Raw genomic sequence first — 14,744 nt, forward strand, 5'->3', positions numbered from 1 at the left:
CGACCCGATGCATTAACTTAACATTCCAGAGACAACGAAGAAAATTAAAAGCGAATGTTAATTCGATAGCGTTAGAGGCTGTTCAGCGTTTACGCAGTTCTCTCCGCGTATACCGTTAACATCGCAATGATTCTCGAAGAATGTTTCTTGATACGCAAATGGGATAAGAGACGGTTGGACCGGTGATAATTGAACAGTCTCCTGGCTGTTGTACCACGCGCAATTTGCTTGAGAAATGTGGGTGTGAAATTACCTAGCGAGAGATACACAAAGGGAGAATTAACGAAATTTCATTTGCTCAAACTCGCACGATACAAGGCAACGGTGTTGTTCGAGTCGATGAAGCCAGCCCAGCCAGCCAGTCTGACTTCTATTTGCCGTTGAAGGCAGTTATTACGGTGTTATTTCACCCCTGCAGCCACGAAAATGGTATTAAATTCTCATATTGCCACGAGCCCATGGAACTCGCTAGTTACTGTAATTTTTATTGATGGACCAATAGGATTTAACGCGGTAGAAAATGGATATTCTGAAGTATGAATTATGGATCTACAGCATTGTCCGATCTACGACACGGAAGATTCAACGTAATACGTGCAGGTCGAATACTAAAAGTAGCAGTTATTTTACCATGCGTTATATCGCCACGCGTTATATTGCCATATGATATATTATAGTACGCTATATTGTGCTACGTTATATCACCATGCGTTTCGTTACCTCGCGTTATATAGCCACGGGTTATATTGCCATGCGTTGCGTTAGAACGTGTTATATCGCTGTGCGCTATTTTACCATGCGTTGCATTACCACGCGTTATATCGCCGGTGAGTTATGTTAGCATGCGTTGCATTTCCACGCGTTATATCGCCACGCATTGCATTACCACGCGTTGCATTATCATGCGTTATATCACCGGTGGGTTATTTTACTATGCGTTGCATTTCCACGCGTTATATCGCCGGTGAGTCATTTTACCATGCGTTGCATTTCCACGCGTTATATCGCCGGTGGGTTATTTTACCATGCGTTGCATTACCACGCGTTATAACGCCGGTGGGTTATGTTACCATGCGTTGCATTTCCACGCGCTATATCGCCACGCATTGCATTACCATGCGTTATATCGCCGGTGGGTTATGTTACCATGCGTTGCATTTCCACGCGTTATATCGCCACGCATTGCATTACCATGCGTTATATCGCCGGTGGGTTATTTTTCCATGCGTTGCATTTCCATGCGTTATATCGCCACGCATTGCATTACCACATGTTATGTCGCCGATGGGTTATTTTACCATGCGTTGCATTTCCACGCGTTATATCGCCGGTGAGTCATTTTACCATGCGTTGCATTTCCACGCGTTATATCGCCACGCATTGCATTACCACATGTTATGTCGCCGATGGGTTATTTTACCATGCGTTGCATTACCACGCGTTGCATTATCACGCGTTATATCACCGGTGGGTTATTTTACCATGCGCTGCACTTATACGCGTTATATCGCCACGCATTGCATTACCACGCGTTATATCGCCACGAATTACGTTACCACGCGTTATATCGCTGTGCGTTGCATTTCCACGCGGTATATCGCCATGCATTGCATTACCTCGCGTTACACCGCCACGCCATGCATTACCACGTGCTTTATTGCCGTGCGTGAAGTTACCATACGTTATATCGCCACGCGTTATATGGCCATATGATGTACTACAGCACGTTATATCACCATGCGTTACGTTACCTTTCGTTATATCGCCACGTGCTATATTGCTGTGCAATGTAGAACAATGCGTTATATCACCATGCGATATATAATCATGTGTTGCATTACTACATGTTATACCAGCACGTAATATATCCCCTCACATTATATCGCCATGTGTTATATTACCACGTTCTATATTGCCACGTATAGTATTGCTATACGTTAAATAACCACTCGTGTAAACACGTTTCTATTAGCTCTTTTTAAAAGAACCGTTTTCAATCTACTTCCATTAACCTACTTATTTATTTGTAACAAACAAACTAAAACAAACTCATCAGTTGAAAAGTTGTTAATTCTGGTGAAAAGCTCTTTTCTAAACACATTAATGTAATGAAATTTTGGAAATGAATTTTTGGAGGAAAATCAGCGATTTGAAAGCACCGGAGCACGGCCGGGCTATTAATTAATAATTGCTTTCACATCGAAATGGAAAACGAGCATGTAATTTCGATTGGCTCGAGTTAAAAGGAGTCGAATGTATTTACTTTGTATCGCTGGTCCATTACGAACGCGAGTTTGTAATCGTTAATCACCGTTCTACGATAATTATAGCCCGTAATTGTATCGTCTCATTATTGCCAATAGTATTGCTCTGATTAATTAACCGGAGTCACATTAATTCGTGATGGATTGCAGCCGCCGAATGTTTCGGCAAACATATTCGCATAGGCGCGCGTTGATATTTACCCCGGCCATTGTTTGTTTGTCCCGGAGATCTTTCAATTATGCAAATTTGTGGCTCAAGTGGTTCTTAGGTACAGTATGATGGCACGCGTCGATCAGTATCGTTACCCTTTGATGTCATAATCGCTAATTGAACAGAAATTAACGAGGCTAACGTCCCTCCACTATCGTTAAACAAATTTCCAACTAAAATATTCAATCGCTTTATATCGCATTTCAGATATATAAAATGAACGAATATAATTTAGCCAGATTTTAAAATTAACTGTAATTAGTTTAATATTAATTACATTATTAAATAATGTAAATTATTAATCACGTAAATATTTATTAATCGAGGATTGTAAGTTGGCGATGTAACGCGAGGAAATGATATACGAAGAGAAGTAGACGCGGTATATGAATGGGGGTTAAAGAACTATCTTTAACCCTACACTAGTAGGGTAATATAATAATATTATTACATTATTGTTATTATAATAATAATAACAATTTAATAATAAAATTTTACTACATGCTAATTATGTGCCATATTACAACCGTGAAAATATAACACGTGGAATTATAACTTATGGAATTATAGCGCGTGAAATAATGACGCGTTCAATTATAGCGCGTGAAATAATGACGCGTTCAATTATAGCGCGTGAAATAATGACGCGTGGAATTATAGCGCGTGAAATAACGACACGTGGAATTACGAAGCGTGAAATAATGACGCGTGGAATTACAGAGCGTGAAGTAACAACGTGTGGAATTACAGCATGTGAAATAACGACGCGTGGAATTGCAAAGCGTGAAATAAGGACGTGTGGAATTACAGCGTACGAAATTACAACGCGTGCTATAACGACGCGTAGAATTACAGCTTGTGAAATAACGACGCATGAAATTACAAAGCGTGAAATAAGGACGTGTGGAATTACAGCGCGTGAAATTACAACGCGTGCAATAACGACGCGTGGAATTACAAGGCGTGAAATAAGGACGTGTGGAATTACAGCGCGTGAAATTACAACGCGTGTAATAACGACGCGTGGAATTACAGTGTGTGAAATAACGACGCGTGGAATTACAGCGTGTGAAATAACGACGCGTGGAATTGCAAAGCGTGAAATAACGTCCCTCCATTATCGTTAAACGAATTTCCAACTAAAATATTCTACCGCTTTATATCGCATATGCGATATACCAAATGTACAAATATAATTTAGTAATATTTTAAAATTAAAACTGTAATTAGTATAACATTAATTGCATTATTAAATAATGTAAATTATTAGTTACATAAGTAGTTATTTATCTGGTATTACAATTTGGCGATATAACGCGAGGAAGTGATATACGAAGAAATGTAGACGCGGTATAAGAATGGGGGTTAAAGATAGACAAGATGGAAATTTTTGGACTTGAATGCGGAAATGACAAAGAACGAGACACGGTAAAGAGCGAAATAGAGAGAGAAGGATGACGAGGTGGTCGGAGAAGCGAGAGGGCAGCGTTATCGAGAGTACCCGGTATTGGCAGACCGTTTCCCACCAAATAATTGGAAATGCAAACGGAACGAGCCTCCCAGTGATAGTTCGATAATTGAGTCTCTTATCAGTGTTTGAATCCCATCTCTCTTGCCCCTTTCTCTTCATCTTCGCTCGTCTTCCCTTGCTCTCCCGATTCACGATTCTTCGTTACCCGATGCATATGAATCTCTGCGTCTGTTCTTTTTTTTCCCCCTTCCACTTCTTACTCTCTTTTATCCGCCTCGTTTCCTGATTTAGCATTCGTTTGGCTGGCAACTCGTCAGAAAACGACCGCGTTATGACATCCAATGGACGACAAACGTGTTGCTCGCTAACTAAATTTATACGGTTCTCCGATACTTGGGGAAATTATGGAATTAAAGATTTTTTCAGTCTTTGAATTACTGGCGTTTTTATGTAAAAATTTTGTAAGTTGCGAAGCTTCAGATTTTTTGAGCGTTTGAGTTATGAAATTTATTTGTAATATTTTAATTCTCAATTTTTTAAATTTGTAAATTCTCAAATTTTCCAATTGATTTTCTAATCTTTAAATTTTCTAGTTATCAAATTTTCAAATTTTTTAATTTCCTAATTTTCCGATTTTCCAATTTCCCAATTTTTCAATTTTTTAATCTTCTAACTTTCAAATTTCCTACTTCTCAATATTCAAATTCCTAAAGTTACCAAAACCTAAGTCATCAAATCCCCAAATTTCTTATTTTCCAAATTCCAAAATTTCTCTACATTCAAATCTCCGAGATTTCATATTTGTAAATCTGAAAAATTACAAATTTCCAATTCACCATCTTCGAAATTCTCTAGTTTCTATATTGCTTATTTTCACAATGAAAAATTCCCTAGTTCCCAAATTTATTTTTGGTTATTTGCATATTAAAAAATTCCCTAGTTTCCACATTTCAATATCTAAAATTCCCTAGATAATGAAGTTTCCCATTCATAAATTCCCTAGATCTTAAGTTCCCAAACCATAAATTCTCTCAATCTTAAAATATTGCTATATTTCAAAATCCCCTTCAAAAGTCCAGAAATGCCTAAAATTAATAAAACCCTAAAATTTTCAAATGCTAAAATTTTCAGTGTTGTAATATCCAAATCCCTAAATCTGAAAAATCTTAAAATCCCCTAATCCTTAAATTCCCAACTCCTCATACCCCCAAATTTCCAAATCTCAGAATTTCAAAACCCTCAAATCTCAAAATCTCCAAATCTATAAATTTCAAAATCCTCAAATCTCAAAATTCCAAAAATTTCGAAATCCCCAAATCCTAAAATCTCCTAATCTCCAAATTCTAAAATCCCCAAACCCCAAACCCCAAATCTCCAAATCTCCAAATCTCCAAAATCTTCAAATCCCAAAATCCCCAAATTCCAAAATTCCCAAAACCCAAAATCCCCAAATCCCCAAATCCCAAAATTCCCAAATCCCAAAACCCCCAATCCTAAAATCCCCAAATCCTAAAATCTCCAAACCCTAAAATCCCCAAATCCTAAAATTCCCAAATTCTAAAATTCCCAAATCCTAAAATCCCCAAATCTCGAAATCCCCGAATCTCCAAATCTCAAAATCTCCAAATCCCCAAATCCCAAACCCCTAAAAAATACCCCTAAAACCTTGAAATCCCCAAATCCCCAAATCCTAATATCCCCAACCCGCCAAACTCCAAAGTTCCCAAATTACTCCTCCGATGCAATTAATACGGAATAAATAACGAGCGCAGTTGCGACCGATACAGATTCATTGCGTAAGTTCCAAGGAAATCTCTGTGGGTTATTTCACGTCAGATTTTGGAACGCTGACAAACGCTTCTGGGGATCGTACGAACAAGATATTTTCGATGCGTGACGTTCGATGCCGAATATTCGAATAATCGTCGTTGCTCGTCCGGCAATTCCTACAAGAAGACGTATGAATTTTCTTTGAAGTGCGATTCGGGCCACTCGAAACTCTGCGAAACCCATCATTTATATCTGTACCGTTAAACATACCGCGCACTGTTTTCGACGCTGTTGAACACAAAATTATTACCGAAATTTCTGTTACCCACATTTTGTTGCGTCAAGTATTTCCTACATTTCGCGTTTCCTTCAAATCATATATTCAGAATTTCGCGTTTCCTTCAAATTATGTATTCAGAATTTCGCGTTTAAGTGTTTGCATATTTCATTTTATTAAATGTTTATTGCTGTTTGATGACGTTGGTCGATATTTGATGATGTTTGCTCTATTTGCTTCGTGTTTATTATTTTGCGGTATTATATGAAGTTTTATGATGTTCGGTGACGCTGTTTGGTGTTTGCTTATGTGTAGTGACATTACAGAATGTTTGGCGATGTTTAGTGACATTTTTTGACGTTTGAAATTTATTTAGTGACAATATTGCATGTTTGATGATGTTTAATTACGTTCTGTAATGTCTGAAGTGTAATGGTGTTCAATGACACTGTTTGATGTTTGATTGTGTTTGATGACATTATTTGATGTTTAGACATATTTAGTTATATTGCAACTTTGATGACGTTTAATGACACTGTTTGATGTTTGACTATGTGCAGTGACATTATAGATAGTTTGCTGATGTTTAATAACGTTCCTCAATGTTTGAAGTGTAATGGTGTTCAATGACACTGTTTGATGTTTGATTGTGTTTGATGAGATTATTTGATGTTGGGACATATTTAGTTATATTGCAAGTTTGATGACGTTTAATGACACTGTTTGATGTTTGATTATGTTTAGTAGCATTATGGAATACTTGGTGATGTTTAATGACGTTGTTTGATGTTTGACTGTGTTTGGTGACAATACTTGATGTTTGAAGATGTTTGATGACACCGTTCGATGTTTGATTATGCTCTGTGACATTATTTGATGTCTGATGATATTATTTCATGTTTGACAACGTTGATTGATGTTATTTGATGTTTAACAAAGTTGTATAATGTTGGAAGATGTTCAATCACGTTATTTGATGTTCAATGAAGTTTTGTGATGCTTGAATACGTTTAATCACATAATTGAATGTTTAACGAAGTTACTCCATTTGTTGCTGCACTATTTGATGTTTACAGTGTTTGTTTTATGTTTAACAACATTTAATGACTTCATTCAAAGTTTCTTAAAGTTTGGTAACGTTTAATGACACAGTTTGACATTTGAAGTTTAAGTCACCGTCTTCAAATTAATGTTCCTCGTGAAATTAAAAAAAAATCTCAAATATATCTTTCTCAAAAAACATTCAATAAAATTTCACTCAGCAAAAATACAATAAACTTTCATACAATAAAATTTTATTTCACCGTATTTTTTTCTCGTACAGAATAAACCCTCTTCCGTCACGTTGTGTCTCGTATAACGAGTAAACCATAAGGTTGTCATCCGTTTAGTATTTTTTCGACGTGTATTTTATCATTTACCCCGATTTTTATTTGTCCCCGTAGAAAACGGGTCGCGAACACGTAGACAAGAAGTCGTCCCACGGTGTTACGGGACATTAATCATGGGGTGTGACGCGAAGTGACATCAAACGCGAATTTACAGCGACGAGCTCTTCGATTTCATGGGGGGGCGAACGTGAAATTTGTCAGCCGATCCTTCCTGTCTCCGCTCGACAGGAAATTCGTTATTGCGTATTAAATCTGAACGCGTGAATTCATTTTTATGGATCCCTCAGCTGAAGATTCCGATTCATCCGCGTGAAAATCATCCCGCGGGACCATTATGGGAGCTGTTTATGGAGGCGGCTGGCTGAAAACGAACTCTCTAAACTGTACACAGCTTGCACCTTCGACGATTCGCTCGTTATCGTTTTATGAACTGTGTGGAATAATTTCAACTGAATGATGTATGGACAACATCTGGCTTTTTAGTTTTCCGCGAATTTGCTGGTGGGTTTAAAGCGGAATTTTCGGAACAATGTAGGTACCCTGTTTTAGGAATTTGAAGATCTGGGGACTTGGAAGACTTGGAATTAGAAGATCTAGAGATGTGAGACACTATTTTAGGAAATTTGAGTTTGAAGATGTAGAAATGTGGTAATTTACCAATTTTGTCAGGTGAGAATTGGGGTGTCTAGGGATTTAGGGATTTGGACATTCAGAAATCTAGGAGTTCAGGAATTTTGCAATTTGATAAACTTAAAAATACTAAAATGGAATTGGGAGATTTGGAAGATCAGAAATTTGAAGATGTATCTAGAGATGTGGAAGACTATTTCAGGACTTCTGAATTTGAAGATGTAGAAATGTGGTAATTTACCAATTTTGTCAGGTGAGAATTTGGGTGTCTAGGGATTTAGGAACATGGACATTCAGAAATCTAGGAGTTCAGGAATTTTGCAATTTGATAAACTTAAAAATACCAAAATTGGAATTAGGAAATGTAGAAGTTTGGAAAATTGAAAATGTGACATCGTGAAAGTTTGAGAAGCTGAAAATTTGAAAACTAACAAATGCAGAAATCTGCAAAATGAAAATATATTAATATACAAATACAAAATTCTGCAAAATTGAAAACTTGTCAATATTTGTATACTGAATGGAGAAATCTGCAAAACTAAAAACTTGTCAACATAGAAATGCAGAAATCCAAAAATCTGAAAACTTGTCAACACAAAAATTGAAAAAATTCAAAAGTAGCAAATGCAAAAGAAAATTTCAAATCTGTCAATGTACCAAAAGTTAAAAATGAAAAAATTTGTCATCTACAAAATGAACATCATTCTAATCAAAGTATCTAGAAGTATTCTAATAAAAATCTTCACGTCATTGTGGACATATGATTCCTAACTTGTAGACGTTAAAGAAAAGAGTGAACGATATAGAGAGGAAGGAGAGGAAACGAGCTGGATAGTAATAAGAGAGCGACTAATCTCAGCTAAGAAGAGTAAATAATCAAGCGGAGTGAATGACTGGCAATTTAATCAGACGCTGGCCAAGATTTTGAATTAAATGGACGGAGATGCTGCCCATTTAATCTGGATAGCAAATTCAGCCTCCAACGACTGACTAATTTGCGGGAAAAACTCGTTTTACGGTTTTAATCTCGATACTCATTCAATGCGCTTATTAACTTGATATCATCATATTTTCGGGTTTGGAAATGTTCAATTCAAGTTCGGTTCAAGTTTTCAAGTTTTCAAGGTTTTAAATTTGCAAGTTTTCAAGTTTTCAAGGTTTCAAGGTTTCAAGTTTTCAAGTTTTTAAATTTTCAAGTTTTCAAGTTATCAAGTTATCAAGTTTTTAAATTTTCAAGTTCTAAAGGATTCAAGTTTTCAAATTTTCAAGTCTGGTTCAAGTTTTCAAGGTTTCAAGGTGTTCAAGTTTTCAAGTCTGGTTCAAGTTTTCAAGTTTTTAAGGTTTCAAGTCTGGTTCAAGTTTTCAAGTTTTTAAGTTTTCAAGGTTTCAAGTCTGGTTCGAATTTTTAAGGATTCAAGTACGCAAATTTTCAAATTTTTGAGGTTTCAAGTATGCAAATTTTCAAGGTTACAATATGTAAATTTTCAAGTTCCAAATTTTCAACTTCTAAGACACAAATTTTCAAATTTGTTAGTTATCAAATTTGCAGTTCTTCTATTTCAATTTTGAAGTTTTTAAATACACAAATTTTCGAGTTTTCAAATTTTCAACTTCTAAAACTTTCAAGTTCTCAAATCTGCAAGTTTTCAGTTTTTTTTTTCAATTTTCAAGGTTTTAAGTATACAAATTTTCAAGTCTTCAAGTTTAAAAATTTTCAAATTCACAAATTCACAAATTTTTAAATTTGCAAATTCGAAATTGGGAAATTGATCAATTTGAAAATCTCTGAATGTAAATATATTAGAATATATAATATAATAATATCATACTAATACTATTACACAATTTACTAATGTATAATATTATATATGTAATATAACATATATGTGTAATGTTACATTATTATGTACAGAATAAATAATGTAATAATATTAATCCATAAAAGTAGTCCACTTGCCTAGTTACAAACACTCCTATAAACCCAAGAAAATATCGGAAAACATTTTAAAAAATTTGTTAAAAATAAAATTACTGCTTCATCAAATTCTCAGTTGCTTTCATGTGGCAGTCAACACATACTCAAACCATAAAATGAAAAATACAATTAAAATACTAATAATGACTGACCCCTTGTACTCTAAGGATGACTCAATCTCACCTCTAAGTTTATAATACAAAACAAAAAAAAATTCTATTAAATTATTGTATCAATTTGAAATAAATATTTTTTAATCGAATCTATAGTACTAAATGGTGTATAAACATAATGGAGCAGACAATACTAATAATACAGAAATTAATAGTACAGAAATAGTAATCTTAACTGAATTAAAAAAACTTGTTACTTAAAAATTTTTAAGATTTATAAAGTAACAAAAATACCTGCGATTTCAAGGGTAAATAAATTAATCCTTTCCTATAGTTTATATCTCATCTGATCCTATAGTTATTCTATTGCATCCCGACAGAAACAACTTTGTTACCCAGTTTCAATCGTCAGTTATCATTTCACCGTAAATTTTTTCGAAAAGTATGCACTTGATGAACGTTCATGAACGATAGTCGCCAGATTACCGTGAACACAGTGGACAACGAAAGGATTCTGAGTTCGTAAACAATCGGGGTTCGTTACCAGAACTCCATCGCTGTTCCTTAATGAGCGTTTTCAGCGCGCTGCTTAAAGAAGTATTTGCACAAAACTGCGCAGCTAATCGGAGCCTAATTAAATAAGGAAGGGACGAGAGCTGTGCCTCGACGGTAAGAATGAAAAACAAACGAGCAGCTAGGTAAATAGCCGTTAACGAAGCGTTTGTTTGAACCGGCATTACACAGAAATCGATTTGCTCTATTTTCAAACGATTAAAACTACTGTTTCGTTCATTTATGGAAACATCGGTTATTATTACTAATGTACTGTTTGTTAGTTTCTGGGGAAATGGGCGATTTTTAGGGTCTGGGGACTTTTGGATGGAGTCTAGGCAGATTTTGCAATTTTTGAAATTTTTTATATTTTTGAAATTTTCGAAGTTTTTGGAATTTTGAAATTTTAGAATGTTTAAAAAATTTCAGCATTTTTATAGAACTATGGGATTTTAGAATTATAAAGTTTTGAATTTTACAATTTTGAAATTTTTCAATTTTGGGTCTTTGAGATTTTAGAGTTTTTTAATTCTTTAATCTTACAATGTCAGAATAAAATTTTCAAATTTGGAAACTTCCAAATTTTTAAATTTAAAATGTTTGAATTTTTAAAACTTATCACTTCAGAATTTTATATCTTCATTTTTAATTTTCAAATTTTTAATATCGAATATTTGTATTTTAAAATTTTGACACTTCTAAATAATTCTCATCAAGTTTCAAGAATTTCAGAAGTGTATTAAACAATGAATTACAGCAGCATCTCCGAAAGTTCCCTATTTCCCTAACTTGAGAACAGCTGTTCCAATTTTAACAAATTTCAGTATCATCCATCTCACCGACATCCAAAATTTATTTATGACCTGTCCACAACAACAAAACGATGCATGTCTAATAAATATCCAAGTAGTGTAAGTTCTAGTAAATAAATTTGTTCGGTTCTGCTCGAAAAGCGAGACGAACGAGCCATGGTAAGCGTGAGTCTTATGTCTACCGATTTCTACCAACGATAACCGGTCATTGACTTCCTGTTTCACGTGCACGGGAACGGAAAGGGCAGAATGGCTGAGAATTCGGTACCCAATTTAAGGAGGTTCGTTTTTAAGGGTCTCGAAGGGATAGCTTGCCGATAGAACGAGATAACTTGAATTGTGAGCGCGGTCTTCGTACTCTTCCCACGACCTTCTTAAAAATCGTGTGCTCATTATCTCTGTACCTGCAAGCGTTGCATTCTTCTCATTTTTCGACTTTCAACGAATCTTCGTCATATCAACTACCGATTGCTCGATACTTTTAGAATTGAAGGTAAAAATATAGACGTCAAATTGCGATATTTTCTGAGGAAATGTTTTTCGGGTAAGCTTCAAACGCGTGCGCAGTAATTAACGATGTGTAATATTTATGCGTAGAGTAGTCATGATATTATATTCAATTATATTATTTTGTATGAACTTTACCGCGCATGTTTATCCTTTTTCGTTATGAACTGCGCATGAATTAAACTTCTGAGGTGATTGAAGAGTTGTTCCTATGCGCAGTAATGATTGAAACTGCAATGAAACCTGTAACTCATGCGCAGTAGTGAACGGTGCACAATAATTATGCGCAAGAAGTTGTTATACTATATTCAATCATGTTATTTTGTATGAACCTTACTGCGCATGTTTATTTCTTTTCGTTACGAACTGCGCATAAATTAAACTTCTGAGGTGGCTAGAAAATTGTACACTAATGAAGATGCACTTGACACTGATCTTGAGAGCTAAAATGACTAATATTAATCTTGTATTTACATCTATTTGATGGCGATACAAATATAAGGTGCGTAATATAAAAAAACCTAATATATAAGCGATATACTAAGAAGAGGTTCGAAACATGAGACTCGGTCCCTTAAATAACAGTAATTTTAAGAATATTTTTTAAGTTTGCAACGAAAAGAACTTGTCGAAATTCAATTAATTACCAGTCGAACACGTAAAAATAAAATGGACTGATGTAAAGATATCGAACAATTACGATGGTTATAGCCTTGAAGATAGAAGCACGTATCGAATCAGATCGGAAGAGTGAAGTTTGAGAGCCGTTGTCCAGCGACGAACAACTTTCTCCCAGCAAAATGTAATGATTCATCGAAGAAAGTAATTGGTTGGGTTGCCCCGGGGCACGGTTCGTCGATAGAAGAAGCAAAAGCGAAGGGAACATTGAAAGTCAGGGCGCGGGATCGCGTGAAAAACGATCCTCGTGTATCGCCAGGTGACTCGGCAGTCCCAGCACGCTCTGGTCTGTGTTCGCTCGAGAAATCACGAAGGCCACCAGAGAAAGAAGCGAACAAACAAAAGAAAAATAAGTTTATCGCCGTATATACCTGGATGCTGCGGGGAAAATATAATTCGACTGGACACGGGATAACCGTACGTCCGACTGACGCGGCTACCGCGCGCCCGGGATATAAAGTTTACTCGAGTCCTGTCCAATTTGAAAACGGCAGAAATTAAGTTATCACCGTCGGAAACATCGCTCGAATCGGGAGATGGGAATGTTATTAAATGACTCGTTGTTATTGCAATCCGCGACAGGTTCATGCATTTTTCTTTTCTAGTCGTATACTGGATGTTTATTTGACTAGAACGGGTGGGGAATATTTGTATCAAATTTATCGTCAGAGGGATACCTATATGATTAACGAAATTTTTTCAAGTATATGTAGTTTCGTATTTCTATATCCTTATATAGGGATTCATCTACGCTGTATATTAAATATTCTCAAAATAGAGATATTCTTATGCCTGTGTATCAAGTATATTTAGAACATAATACACTAGGTCAGAAGCTCTCCTAATTTAGAGATTTGAATATACCTGTACTCCTAGATTTTTAGATCTTTATATCTAAATATCCCTAGATGCAAGTAGACGTAGATCATAATAATGTATATACCTGAATTGTATATATTTCTAGATCACAATATAACAAGATATAAATATCCATGGAGCACACTGTTTATAGAAGTAAATATCCCTAGATCACAATATTAATTAAAGCAAAAATTACTAGATTCCTAAATCCATTTATTCCTATATCCCTGAGGCCACCATAATCAAATATCCCTAGATCTTAATATTCTCAAAGCTCAATTTCCCTAGATCACTATACTCTTAGATCCAAATATCCCTACATCGCAAAATCCCTAGATCCTAACATCATCAGATCCAAATATTACGAGATCCCAATGTCCCTAGATCCAAATATCTCTAGATTCCAATATCCCTAGATCCAAATATCTCTAAATTCCAATTTCCCTAAATTAGAATATCCCTAGATCCCAATATCCTTAAATTGCAATATCCCTAGATCCCAATATCCTTAGATTGCAATATCCCTAGATATTAATACCTCTAGATCCCAATATTCCTAGTTCCAAATATCCCTAGTTTCAAATACCCCTAAATCCAAATGCCCCTAGCTCCAATATCTCTAGTTGCAAATATCCCTAGATCCAAATATCCGTAGTTTCATATATCCCTAGAACCCAAAATCTCCAGATACCCATATCTCAAAATCTAAATATCTCTAAATTAAAAAGTCCCTAGATTCTATACTCCTAATAAAAATTTCTCAATTCCCAAAATTAAATATCTCTAAATCAAAAAGTCCCCAGATTCTATATTTCTAATGCAAATTTCTTAATTCTCAGACTCATTAATATTGAAATCTCCGGTCACTAATTTATAAACTTTCAAATCTCAAATTCTTCTCATTAATAAATCTAATTAATTTATTACTAATTAAAGCAGCTATATAAAATTGTAAATTTTCTATCAGATGAATATCAATTCACTTACCAATTACGGAACTCTAGATTGCAAACGTCGCACACTTCATAGATGAATTGCAGTAAACTTACCTGAAACAAAAAATATAAAATTTTAATTAACATATAAATGTAAAACGTTATAGTTAAAAATAATAAGACAATTCAGGTAAACGTCTAAAAATTTTTTGTTACCGTATCTTGAGAAATTACTGAATACTCAAAGAATGTTTCAGTGTTCTCGCTAATGACAATGATTTTGATAATATTGGAATT

At 35.1% G+C, this 14,744-nt stretch overlaps 1 protein-coding gene across 22 annotated transcripts in view; it reads right to left on the reverse strand.

The window, feature by feature from the left end:
• LOC100878152 (protein muscleblind) overlaps positions 1-14,744 on the reverse strand; it is a 491,425-nt gene that overhangs the window by 232,551 nt on the left and 244,130 nt on the right. The window contains exon 4 of one of the 22 annotated variants that reach the window (XM_076540520.1): positions 14,481-14,561. The exons of the other annotated variants lie outside the window; for them this stretch is intronic. Coding sequence (XP_076396635.1) covers positions 14,496-14,561 — 66 coding nt within the window. The 3' untranslated portion in view covers positions 14,481-14,495. Of the gene's footprint in view, positions 1-14,480; positions 14,562-14,744 lie in introns of those variants that run through there. 22 annotated transcript variants of the gene reach the window in all.

The sequence above is a fragment of the Megachile rotundata genome, chromosome 15, assembly GCF_050947335.1.
Source record: "Megachile rotundata isolate GNS110a chromosome 15, iyMegRotu1, whole genome shotgun sequence".
Taxonomy (NCBI): domain Eukaryota; kingdom Metazoa; phylum Arthropoda; class Insecta; order Hymenoptera; family Megachilidae; genus Megachile; species Megachile rotundata.